The sequence below is a fragment of the Spinacia oleracea genome, chromosome 6 (genome assembly GCF_020520425.1).
Source record: "Spinacia oleracea cultivar Varoflay chromosome 6, BTI_SOV_V1, whole genome shotgun sequence".
NCBI lineage: Eukaryota > Viridiplantae > Streptophyta > Magnoliopsida > Caryophyllales > Amaranthaceae > Spinacia > Spinacia oleracea.
In genome coordinates, this window is record NC_079492.1 from 77,180,813 (window position 1) to 77,194,234 (window position 13,422).

General features: G+C 41.2%; 1 protein-coding gene across 1 annotated transcript; it reads right to left on the reverse strand.

Annotated features, from left to right (window-relative positions):
• Positions 1 to 5,601: 5,601 nt before the first annotated feature.
• LOC130463277 (U4/U6 small nuclear ribonucleoprotein PRP4-like protein) lies at positions 5,602 to 7,571 on the reverse strand. Its single transcript, XM_056832365.1, has 5 exons — positions 7,439 to 7,571; positions 7,273 to 7,377; positions 6,380 to 6,780; positions 6,098 to 6,295; positions 5,602 to 6,014 (listed from the first exon to the last, which is right to left on the reverse strand). The coding sequence occupies exons 1-5, from the start codon at positions 7,569 to 7,571 to the stop codon at positions 5,904 to 5,906; spliced, it is 948 nt and encodes a 315-aa protein (XP_056688343.1). The 3' UTR covers positions 5,602 to 5,903.
• Between the last annotated feature and the right edge of the window lie 5,851 nt (positions 7,572 to 13,422).

Consider the following 13,422-nt stretch of genomic DNA (forward strand, 5'->3'; position numbering starts at 1 on the left):
GGAAATATTGCGACCCACCAACAGGTTGTAATCACAAAAGCCCTTCTACATAGGCACAATGAAAAGAAAGTAAGAAATTCAAAATGGGCTCGCCCACCCTCAGCGGGCGGGGTCTGCGTCACTAGCGGCGCAGGTCCTCAGTTTTCGAAAAAGAATTTTCAAAAAATATATGTTTACAGGCTCGCCATCTTTAGTCGGCGGGGTCTACGTCGCGAATCACGTAGGTCCTTATTTTCAAAAGCACAAACGAATTTCAAAATAGATTCGTCCACTTCTATCGGGCGGGGTGTCCACCCTTAGCGGACAGGTTCGCCATCTTTAGCCGGCGGGGTCTACGTCACAGACCGCGTAGGTCCTTATTTTCAAAAATTTCAAAAACAGACCCTTAGCGGACAGGCTCGCCATCTTTAGCCGGCGGGGTCTGCGTCACTAACCGCGCAGGTCCTTAGTCGCTGCAGCGATAACTTTTTCTGGTTTTCCCTTTTTCCAAAAATTAAAGGATCGGTTTTCCCTTTTTCCAAAAATTAAAGGATTGGTTTTCCGTTTTTCCAAAAAAGAACGATGTGATCGGTTTTCCCTTTTTCCAAAAATTAAAGGATTGGTTTTCTTTTTTTCCAAAAAAGAACGATGTGATCAGTTTTCCCTTTTTCCAAAAATTAAAGGATCGGTTTTCCCTTTTTCCAAAAATTAAAGGATCGGTTTTCCCTTTTTCCAAAAATTAAAGGATTGGTTTTCCGTTTTTCCAAAAAAGAACGATGTGCTGGATTTTTCTTCGTTTTACGTCCCATAAAAACAAGAGGGTTTTCTCGTTTAGCTAGCCCTGAAAATGAGAATCTTTAAAACATTTTTACCTCGTGGTTGGGCTTGGCCAGGCCCAATTACACTTTATAGCTTTAATTTCGAAAACATCTGTAGCTACTCCCAATGACAAAGTGAGGGAGTTTCTACGCTTCTTTTGATGCTTCCAATGACAAAGTGAGGAAGTTTCTATACTATCCGTTGACAAATCCTAATGACACGTGAGGGATATGTTGACACTTCAAGTGATGAACCTTAAGTCAAATGTTATCACTCGGGGGCTCGTGAGACCCTCGCAAAAAAACAGGTCATCATGACTTGTGTTACGCACTCCGTCTAATACTTTGATCATCGTCTTACTCCAAGACTCAGTCAAAGTGGGAGCTAACTGTAGACACCTGCTTTTGTCCCCATTCCCGAAAGGGAAGGTTCGATGATGAGAACGTAAATCTCCACTTGACAACGCATCTCCTATAAAATAACGAATCTCAATCCCCTTTTCTTTCACCCGAAACCTGCTATTTATAGAAACCTGCCATTTATTGAAACCTGCTAAAAATAGTAACTGCCGTAATGGGTAGTTGTTAAAAGTGGCAGGTCATAAAATATAGAAACCTGTCAGAATTAGGTGTTGCACTCCAACATAAATCCTAAATGAGATAGAAATGGCGAGAGAATCATGTTCCTAATACGATTCGAAAATAAGAGTTACGTATTAATTAAAATCCTAACGAGCCTAGAGTTCGTAACGGGCCCAGATGCATTCCATCATAAAATTAATACGCACTAAAAGACTCCATTAAAGTCTCATACACTCCGGATTCTAAGAATCCGAATCTGACAAAGAAACAGCCCAAACCCTATTTTCAACGCCTGGCTCTGGGCGCCGAAATCTTCGGCGCCCAGCCCTGGGCGCTGAAATTACCTGGGACGTGTTCTTTCCTAATTCCTCGTGGATTAGAGTTCTACAATTCTATCTTTCCACGAACTCTTTTCTATAGATAGGGCCCTAAGTTCGACGTGAAAAACACACAACACACAATTATTATTCTGAGTATTGACTCTAAACCCCTAAGCCTAAGCCTCACGCTGCGAAATTAATCACGCGTTCTGTCGCAATCGATCCAAAAATCGAACAGAACGTATCCTATCCCATAATTTGAGATTCGTTAAATAAAAGGAGAAATAGCAAAGTCAAAGTGGTTAGTTTTCTGAGAACCGTGACGCACCTCTCAAGGGTGCGTCGTAATGTGTCCCTTTTTCCATGGTTTAATTGCTTTCCTCGCCCTTTTATGAATTGTTAAACTAATTAAATCTGATTGTTCTATCACGCCTAATAAAGATAATATGTTGGGAAATTGGATTATCATGCTAGGTCCCTTAAAACAATCTAAATCAGGTAATCGCGATCGATCTAGTATTATATGTTGCATATTGTTAAAATCAACTCAGATTAGTTTAATAGTTAACGCATGTCCCTTCAATTATTTATGTTGAGCTAGTAAGGATATCCTGCCTCTGGAGTTATCGAAGAGCGAGTACTCCTCTCGGTAGTTACAGTCCCCCGAACCCTCAATCTCTACCTTCACTAGTACATCGTATGCTGCAACTGGGGGGCCTGCAACAAGTATTGACTTGTTGCAGCGTACAATGTACGCTGCGAAAAGTACTTTTTTGCAGCGTACATTTGCATGTACGCTGCAACAAGTGTGTAAAATTAGGCAAAAATCAAGACTTGTTGCAGCGTACAAAATGATGTACGCTGCAACAGACTGGTTTGTTGCAGCGGGCTTTTATTTGTACGCTGCAACAAACCAGTCTGTTGCAGCGTACATCATTTTGTTCGCTGCAACAAACCAGTCTGTTGCAGCGTACATCATTTTGTACGCTGCAACAAGTCTTGATTTTTGCCTAATTTTACACACTTGTTGCAGCGAACAAGTATATGCCCCCTGCAACAAAGCTGTGCTTTTGGCGGGAAAATTTTAGTTTTATTTATCTATACCTAGGGTGTCTTGCACCAAATATAGGAACCTGTCAACAACAATAAATAAAATATCGCAACCTGTAGAACAAATATAAAAAATATAAAAAATAATAACTGGTGTTTTGTATACATATATATAAATCCCAAAACCAAAGTGCACGTACTACATTCAAATATACGTTCCAATTTCAATGTACGCATACATTTTAATGTAAACGATTGTTCTATAACAACTAAACCACCTCGATCAAGCGCGCTCAAGCCAATAGTAAATACTTGCGGGTAAAACACTTAGCCCGTTGCTCACGAACCACATCAATTTCCTCACTAGTATAGGCGCATTCCTCGGAGTGTAGACCTTTACAAAAACAGAAATTTCAACTAAGCATTAAATTAAATTCAAATTAAATATCACACTTTAACATTCAAGCAACTAATAACAATGTCCTAATAGTCTTGGAAACTTAAAGCTAAGCATATTAATCATGTAAAAGGTATAAAATGAATTCTTAGGTTATGTAGCTCAAATTTGGGAGCGAAAATGTCATTTTAGCCTAAATAAAACCTATAACGACCCAATGAGCCTTAAATGTGCGTAAATATATTGGAATGAGTCTTAGAAAGTTAAAACTATGCATATTAAACATGTAAAAAGTTTAAAATGAGTCATTAGGTTCTTTAGTTCAAAGTTGGGAGCGAAAATGTCAATCCAGCCTAAATAAGACCTATAACGACCCAATGAACCTTAAATGTGCATAAATAGATTGGAACGAGTCTTGGAAACTTAAAGCTAAGTATATTAATCATTTAAAAGGTTTAAAATGAGTCCTTAGGTTCTTTATTTCAAATTTGGGAGAGAAAATGCTCATTTTAGCCTAAATATGGCCAATAACGACCAAACAAACCTTAAATGTGCATAAATAGATTGGAATAAGTCTTGGAAACTTCAAACTAAGCATATTAATCATGTACAAAGTTTAAAATAAGTCCTTAGGTTCTTGAGTTCAAATTTGGGAGCGAAAATATCATTTTAGCCTAAATATGACCTATAACGAACCAATGAGCCTTAAATGTGCATTAATAGATTCGAATGAGTCTTAGAAAGTTAAAACTATGCATATTAAACATGTAAAAAGTTTAAAATGAGTCATTAGGTTCTTTAGTTCAAAGTTGGGAGCGAAAATGTCAATCCAGCCTAAATAAGACCTATAACGACCCAATGAACCTTAAATGTGCATAAATAGATTGGAACGAGTCTTGGAAACTTAAAGCTAAGTATATTAATCATTTAAAAGGTTTAAAATGAGTCCTTAGGTTCTTTATTTCAAATTTGGGAGAGAAAATGCTCATTTTAGCCTAAATATGGCCAATAACGACCAAACAAACCTTAAATGTGCATAAATAGATTGGAATAAGTCTTGGAAACTTCAAACTAAGCATATTAATCATGTAAAGGGTTTAAAATGAGTCTTTAGGTTCTTTAGTTCAAGATTAGGAGCGAAAATGTCTCATTTTAGCCTAAATATGACCTATAACGACCAAACAAGTCTCAAATGTGCATAATAGATCGGATTGAGTTTTGAAAAGTTAAAAATAATCATATGAATCATGTAATAAGTTTGAAATTATTTTTTAGGTTTGTTAGTTCAAAGTTGGGAGCGAAAATGTCATATTAGCCTAAATATGACCTATAATGGCCAAACAAGTCTCAAATGTGCATAAATAGATTGGATTGAGTCTTGGAAATTTAAAACTAATCATATGAATCATGTAGTAAGTTCGAAATGAGTTCTTAGGTTCGTTAGTTCAAAGTTGGGAGCTTGGGAGCTAAAATGCCTCATTTTAGCCTAAACATGACCTATAACGACCAAACAAGTCTCAAATGTTCATAAATCGATTGGATTGAGTCTTGGAAACTTAAAAAAATCATATTAATCATGTAATAAGTTGGAAGTGAGTCCTTAGGTTTAGTTCAAAGTTGTGAACGAAAATGTCATTTTAGCCTAAATATGACCTATAATGGCCAAACAAGTCTCAAACGTGCATAAATAGATTGGATTGAATCTTGGAAACATAAAAATAATCATATTAATCATGTAATAAGTTAACTCTATATATGTCATTTTAGCTCTATATATGACCTATAACAACCCAACGAACCTTAAATGTGCATAAATAGGTTCGAATGAGATTTAGAAACTTAAAACTATGCATATTAGTCATGTAACAAGAATCAAATGAGTCCTTAGGTTCTTTAGTTCAAAGTTGGGAGCGAAAATATCATTTTAGCTCTATATATGACCTATAACGAACCAACGAGCCATAAATGTGCATAAATAGGTTCAAATGAGTTTTAGAAACTTAAAACTATGCATATTAGTCATGTAATAAGAATCAAATGAGTCCTTAGGTTCTTTAGTTCAAAGTTGGGAGCGAAAATGTCATTTTAGCTCTATATATGACCTATAACGACCCAACGAGCCATAAATGTGCATAAATAGGTTCGAATGAGTTTTAGAAACTTAAAACTATGCATATTAGTCATGTAATAAGAATCAAATGAGTCCTTAGGTTCTTTAGTTCAAAGTTGGGAGCGAAAATGTCATTTTAGCTCTATATATGACCTATAACGACCCAACGAGCCATAAATGTGCATAAATAGGTTCGAATGAGTTTTAGAAACTTAAAACTATGCATATTAGTCATGTAATAAGAATCAAATGAGTCCTTAGGTTCTTTAGTTCAAAGTTGGGAGCGAAAATGTCATTTTAGCTCAATATATGACCTATAACGACCCAACCATGCCACCTATTCCCTTGACACGCCGGATTTACTGTTTTCCCGGCGGATTTTGGTTGTTTAGGTAGTCAAATTTCAGATTTGTCGCTGGAGTGAGACTTAGTGAGAGAGGTGAGATCTTAGAGATAGGTTACCCATACAATATTTTATATCAAATTGCATTCACTTTATCTCTGTTGTTGAATGTAACGTATTTAAACAAATTCAGTTTTTGAGTGGCAACTTCCATAAACTTTACCATAATTCCATCCCAAGATGACAGTTATAAACTTGTAATGAGATGCTACTATAAGTTCCCATTTTGCACGCATCACTTTTACTACAGTTTACCAAGAGAAAAGATCTTACCTCCTGTGACATCTAAGGGTGTAACTCTTGCTTCATGTCCTGACAATGTCCTGATAAGCTTGAAGTCTCGAGATGACCATACCTGATGAAATAGGGAAAAATGAGACAAAACACTCCTTGTAACAAAACAGACTACTGAGAGTAATTGAGTGCTAAGTCTCATACCTTAACAGTTGTATCATATGAAGCAGTGACCAAATAATATCCCTCCCGAGGCTCAAATTTGACCTGTGAAATAAGCTTTGAATGGGCAGGAATTATGTACAATGACTTTTTCTTTCTCAAGTCCCAAATCCGACAAGTGTTATCCTCAGAACCAGTGGCCAAATGATAGCCATTAGGAGAGAAATCAACTCCATAAACCTGAGAGGAAAAAGAAAAAACCTGAGTCAACAATCAGAGTTAGCATCACAAAAATAAATGTTAATGACAAGAGAAGAAATTTACAGGTTTGATGTGGCCTTCCAAAGCAAGAATACTTCTCCCTGTTCGAAGATCCCAGACACGTGTAAGAGAATCCAGTCCACATGATGCTAACAATGATCCATCCGGATGGAAAGATATGGCATAAACACTCCTGCTATGGCCTTCTTGAAGAAGCAACTCAGCACCACTTTCGATATCCCACAAACGCCAAGTTTTGTCAAAACTTGTAGTGCCCAAGTACTTCCCAGATGGATGGAAGGCAATACGAGCTAGGCGGTCTAAATGACCTTCAAATGTTCTCAATAAAGTGCCATCTGTGTTCCACAACTTTGCAGTACGATCAGCTGAGGCAGTTGCTACATTGTCACTTACAGGAGAAAATGCAACATATACTCCATATCTTGGCAACCCCACTAACAGAGCTAAAGAAACAAAACAAGCAATAAACAGACCATTAGTACTCGCCTTCAAAATGACAAACCAGTCTCATAATTTAGGGCAATGGCCCCGCAATCATGGCTAATTGAATGCACAGTTAAGCACCATGCTCTCCATATCTTGACAGATACAACAGATTAGTCAGCTCAATTGTCAATCTAACTCTCATAATTTATAAATCAAGTTGGACAAATCAACATACACGAATCTCATAATAGCATAACAGGAGACATAATCAGAAGATGGATCTAGTGTTGCTGGACTCAAAACACTCAATCCACCCCCACCCCCGCCCCGGCCCCGGCCGGAACAAAAACAAAAAAGACAAAGACAAAGACAAAGGAAATACACTGCATATCGTGTGCACATGAAGAAGTAAACAAACCACCAATCAGCTACCAAGCTCATCATACAACAAAACAGTAATCAAGAAATGCCAAAACAAACAAAAAATTGGTTGAATGAGATGTACTTACCTACCAAAATCTCACAGCTGGTTTCCCATATGAGGACTTTATACAGAACTTTTTTACATTCTGAGGTACTGACTTGATTGTTGTACGAACACGTCCGGATACATTATCCTCAAACTTTGGTTTCATTGAAGTGATCCATTCTCCATGATTTGTTTTAAACTCATACCTGATAGAGATTTTAGCAAGTCAGAATAATATAAAAGAATCAAACCCCCACAAGTCCATAGATTCCAGTTAATAAAAGTTAAATCTATAGCAGCTAGATCGTCGAATAAGCAAACATCAGTATGCAATTTCATTGTAATTCAAAATAAAAAATACAAATTCCTTTCTCCTAAGAAGCCTGCGGGCATTAACAATCAGTATTACTTAAACGCCTAAGTACCTAATCAAGTCCACATTTCAAGCTAGGACATAAAACATTATCGAGCTATAAGCTAACTTCGAAGGGAAGGCTCAAGGCTCAACAACAATAGATAATCTAGAATGGAAAAAGGCTAAATAAAGTTTGACAAAATGCTCAACCTAAAACAGGTAGAAGCAGCATTCGCTGCAGTTGCGTACCATTCTTCTCAAAAATGGATAACGCCAAATAAAAATTGGAATTTTCAACAAACAGGTCTACCAGGAAATAGCAGCTTCAATCTTCCCCCATGAACAACTTGCCACAAAAAAAAAATTAATATAAATGAACAAACCCTAATTCTGAAAACGAAAATCAAGAGGGAAAGGGAAGAAAGTTACTTGCAGCGGCGAGGATTGACGGAGAAGAGGGTTCGCGAGCAACAATATCACTTGGAACCACCGGCCGAGGAAAGTAGCTTCGTTTTTCGAGCAAGGATGGACTTCATTGGTGGTTTTTCGAGCAGGGAAGGTGGTTTTTTGAGAAAGGGACCACCGGTGAGGAGGCGAGGAAACAGACCCTTGCTGGAGTACCACCGGCAACGGGAGAGACCCAGAGGCGATGGTGACTGGCGAGAACCACCAGCGACGGGCGAGATGCAGGGAACGCTGAGGGAAGAAGAAGGGAGTGGGCGCGTTTGAGATGAAATATTTGGTCTGAATTAACTTTGAAGCCGAAGAAAATTACTAACATGTTATTGCAGGGGGCTTTTACACGTATGCTGCAAAATAAAGGGGTTATTGCAGGGGGCTTTTACTTTGTATGCTGCAAAAAACTCTTTTGCAGAGGGCAATTAATTTGTACGCTGCAACAACCCTTTAAAGGGTTTGACCCGCGTTGACCTACTGGTTGTTGAAGCGTATTAATACATGTACGCTGCAACAAGGGGGCTGCAACAGGGGTTTTTTCTACTAGTGCTTGCGGGTGTATGTTGAGAGATCCCCACACCAGGGATCACAAGGGAACCTACGGCCGTCGTGGTCAAACATAATTGCACTCCCTTTATGTCACGATAATCGGGTTTTGTCAGTTTTTCTCATTGTCGTTAAAAACTGAATTGCGACTCCTATATTACTGGTCAATTGGGTGTAAACTCACAGGAAATCCAATTACACTTAATTTGACAAAAAGAAACGTCACACCCACGAGGGACAAGGTCACACATTAGCCTCGTGCTTTTTCGACCCCCTCACACCCCCAGGTTTTAGTCTTAGGAGCCCTCAACCCCATGACTCTGTGGACCAACTCTCCCAAGGAGAGGTAGCTGTTTATACTGCTGCCTTTAGGTTGGGTCTTAGATTTCCGTTGCACCCCTTTGTGATGGACGTTTTGGAGGGGTATGACATTGGCCTTGCTCAATTGACGCCTAACTCTTGGGCAAACGTTTTTGGTTTTATTGCCAAGTGTGCTTTGAGCGGCGTCACCCCTTCCTTTCCTGCTTTCCTTCGTCTCGTAGTCATTGCCCCTTCTTCTCGTTCTCCCCAGGGGTGGTTCACCCTTTACAGCCGTCGGGGATATAAGACAGTGGTGGGTAAGACTTCTAGTTGGGTTTGGTGGAGGAAGAAGTGGTCTATTGTTCGAATGGAAGACCTCTCTCTTTCTAGACGTCTTTCTAGGTGGAACCGTTGGCCCCGCTATTTGTCTAAAGATGACGCCTACCCTCGCCTCTCGTCCAGAGAGTGGGGACTAGTGAAGCCCTTGTTCCAGGCTGAGATGTATCGGCTGTCGTCAAAGAGCCATGCCTGGGTGCCTAATGCTTGGCTTCCCATGTCGGCCAGTTCACCAATATAGTCTTTCTTTCGGTCGTTGGTCTTTGTTCCTATTTGAGTAGAGGTAGTTCCCCATAGAGTTTCACTCAATATCCCTTTTTTTTTTTTTTTTTTTTTACTAACCCTTGGCTTTGTAGGTTCTGCCATGGATCGCCTATCCTCCGAAGACAAGGGTGTAGTGGAAGTACCCGCTTGGATGTCTGAGGTGTATACTGAGGACATTCTCAAGGCCGTGGAGGCCAAGAAAAAGGACTCCTCCAAGAAGTCCAGCGAGGGTGCCTCTGGTGACGTCACCAAGGTAATTTTTATTTTTTATTTTTTATTTTTTGCCTCTGTTCATTTCTGATCATGATTTGGTCGCTGACTTCCTTCATCTTTAGGAACCCACTTTTCCAGCTACGAAGAAGCGTCCTGCATCTTCGACGGAGGCTCCTAAGCCAAAACGGCCCTTCTTTAAGAAGATAGGTCCGGCCGATGCTGTCACCAAGCCGTCGGTACCAAAATCGTCCGCTCCCCTAGCTGAGGGGGAGGTTCTTCCTACCCAGACGTTCATTCCTCCTCCTGAGCAAAAGGAGGTTCCTTCCCAGGTGGACACCGAAAGGGATTGTACTGCCGGAGCAGCTGCTGACGAATTAGCAGTCGAACAGACTGAGGCTGCTGACGCCACCACCTCGTCCAAGGAGGACAAGGGTAAAGGCAAGGAAGCTGAGGATCCTTCTACTGATAATGCCTCTACTTCTCCTGCAGCTTCGCCAATTGGTTAGTGTTTCCGTACTTTAAATCTGTTATGTCAAGTTGGGATTTGCACAATGTTTGATAATCTTGGAGTTTGGTTCAGTTGAGATGTTCAAGCGGATGCGGCAGGCCGAGGTGGCGAGCATTCCCCCTTCTGCCGGTTTTAGCTCAGAGGCGAAGGATAAGATCCTTGCGGACGTGTATGCGACCATCCCTGAGGAATATGTGAGGTCACTCCCCGGGATTGACTTGGGATTCTTTGGGTCCATTCAGTCTCTCGTCCTTGATGTGAGACACTTACTCCTGGATCTCTGTAGTTATGATTATATGTGTACGTTATTTTTTAATTCTATGTTGTCTTTGGCAGCTTTTCATTCGCTGTGCCGAGAGTAGGAACTATCGCTTTGATATGCACAATGAGATGCTCAAACACAAGGACCAGATCGAGAATCATGAGCAATATGCTGAGAAGACGGCCAGATTGATCAACTTGGACGCGGACAAGAAGATCAAATCCAAGACGGAAGATCTGAAGAAGGCCGAGGAGGACGCCGAGAAGTATAAAGAGAAGTTGCTGGAGCATGAGGGGCGGCTTGCCGTGCTGAGAAAGGAGTACTCTTCCGTCTCGGAGCGGGTGACTAATTTCTCTTCCAAGGTGAACGTTCTTGAAGGTCAGCTCAAGGTCATGCAGGGAAAGATTGAGGCCGTGCGCAAGGAGCCTGCAAGCTCTTTCAAGTTGGGCGAGGAGTCCATCTTGGAGAGTGCCCAAAAGGCGTGGGATCAGTCTATGGACGGGAAGGACTTTTCCTGGTTCAAACGCCGTATCTCCCACCAGATAGCCATCTCGACGGCTAGGCGCCTAGGCTTAGATCCCCCTGAGTTCGTCAGTCACGGGGAGGAAGACATAGAGGAAGACGAGGTGAACTCCCCTGAAGGCCAAGACGTCCAGGACGGGTGTTCTATTTCCCCTCATCCTTGAGCGGCTTTTGTTTTGAATGACGCCGTGGGCGTTTGTAATAACTTTGGTGCCTTTTGGCATTTATTTGATTTGGTTTGTTTGCGCCTTGGGCGCTATGTATAAACAATTCGTGCCGTTGTGCACTTTATTTTATTTTAATTCCATCAGTTCGTTACTGATTTCTTGGGAATTCTTTCTTTGGGTCCAGTTGTTGGACGGAAACCTCAGTGTTTTAGGTGATCAGCCTAATTTGAGGCGCTAATCTAGGCCACTTCTCAGGCCGTCAAACGATTAGTCTTTTTAGACGCCATCCAAGGAGGAGGTCTTATGTCTGAATGTTTGCTCTTGTTTGAGTCTTTTCTTTTTTGGGCGCCTTCGAAGAAAAGGCGTCATGCTGGATGTCTAAACCCTTTGTGTTTATTAGCACTGGGTATGTCCAAACCCTTCGTGTTTATTAGTACTGGGTATTGTTTATTTAGCAGATATTGACGCCACTATTTTAGGGATTGTTTTCTGGTGAGTTTCTTCACCCCTTAGTGTTCCTTTTTGAAGGTTCAACTGAGACTTGTATTCGTCAGATAAGTGTTCATTTACTAAATTGCTTGCTACATTCACCGCGTCTTAGGCGGGCATTAACAGGCCGGTTTGTGGGCTTTGGTACAAATAGCTAGGCCGTTTTGTAGGCTCTGAGTACAATAGTTACCCTAATGATGTTCTACTTTCAGCCACTTTCTTCAATTTTGACCGCTTCTATTTGGACGGGTCTAGTTTCTTTGGCGACTTGGGGTTCATCTTCATGCTTTCGTTTTCCTCTGACTTCGGCAGAATCTTGCTTCCATGCTGGCGGGTTGAGGGTCGTCAAGTAACAGTCCCTAGCCTGTTGTTGATCTCCATGTATGGTGCCTATAACTCCATCATCGCACACAAACTTCAGAAGCATCAGATGGGTGACGACTACAACCTTAATCTTGTTTAAGGTGGGTCGTCCCAAGATGACATTGTATGCAGTCAAGTCTTTAACAATTAGGAAGTCCACCTCCATCTTTCGCCCATTCTTCCTATCCCCAATTCGAACCGGCAGAGTGATGACGCCAACAGGGTGAATGATACTCCCTCCAAAACCAATGATGGGATAGTGAATTCTTTCGATGGTTTTGGGGTCGTGCGCTAGGCGATTGAGGCATTCTAGACTCATTATGTCGGACGAGCTTCCTGTGTCTATTAGTATGCGTTTAACTCTCATGTTAGATATCTTGAATTCAACCACAAGGGGATCATCATGCGGCGTGGCTATCCGTCCGCCATCTGACTCACATATTTCTATCTTTGGGAATGGATCCATGGGCGCTTTGGCTGACAGCGGCACTTGTCCTAAGCGGCGAGCATAATCTTTCTGTCCTCTCATGGTGGGTCCTCCAGCGGCTTGTCCTCCAGATATGACGGTTATAAATCCTCCGTCGTTGTGTTATCCCTTAGTCGGCGAGGCAGGTGACTTGTTCTTTTTGTAGTGGTTTTTCCCAAAGCCATGAGCATTCTTCTGTAAGTAGTTCTTGAGGTGTCCTTTGGAGGCTAAGCCATCTAAAGCCCTCTTCAAGCTTCTACAATTCTTGGTTTCATGTCCTGTATCTTCATGGAACTGGCAATATAATTTGGGATCTCGAGTCTCAACAAGAGACTTCATGGGGAAAGGTCGATCAAGGTCGTACCTTGTCCCCACGTCTTTTAGTATGGTGAGAAGATCTGTGTTGTACTCAAAATATTCTCTTTCTTGCGGTCGTTCTCTCTTGTGCCCAGGAAAGTTGGTATCATGCTCTTTTGAGAGAGCCCATGTGCCATTCACTCGTGGGGACTTTCGGTCCACTTTATCCTTCTTCCCGAAGGAGTCTGTTGTTTCTCCAATCCTTCCTTCCTTTGACGCGCTGTATATTTCTGTTGCATGGATAAATGCTTCAGCCTCGTCCAGGACCTCGGCCATAGTCCTTACACTCTTCTTAACCAGGTCAAACTTGAAGGATCCCTTCTTCAATCCCCTGATAAAATTATCAAAAGAGACGCCATCAGGCAAGTCTGGGATCTGTCCAGCCTCTAGATTGAAATGCTTCACGTAGCTTCTTAGGGACTCGTCTTTCCCCTGTTGGATCCGTCCCAAATGCATGCTAGTTTTCCTTTCTTCCTTGTGTGCGATGAACCTCGTAGAGAACAAAGTCTGTAGTTCGTTAAAAGAGGCAATTGATCCTGGGAGCAGTCGTTCAAACCATTTAGACGCTACTCCTTTGAGCGTGGCT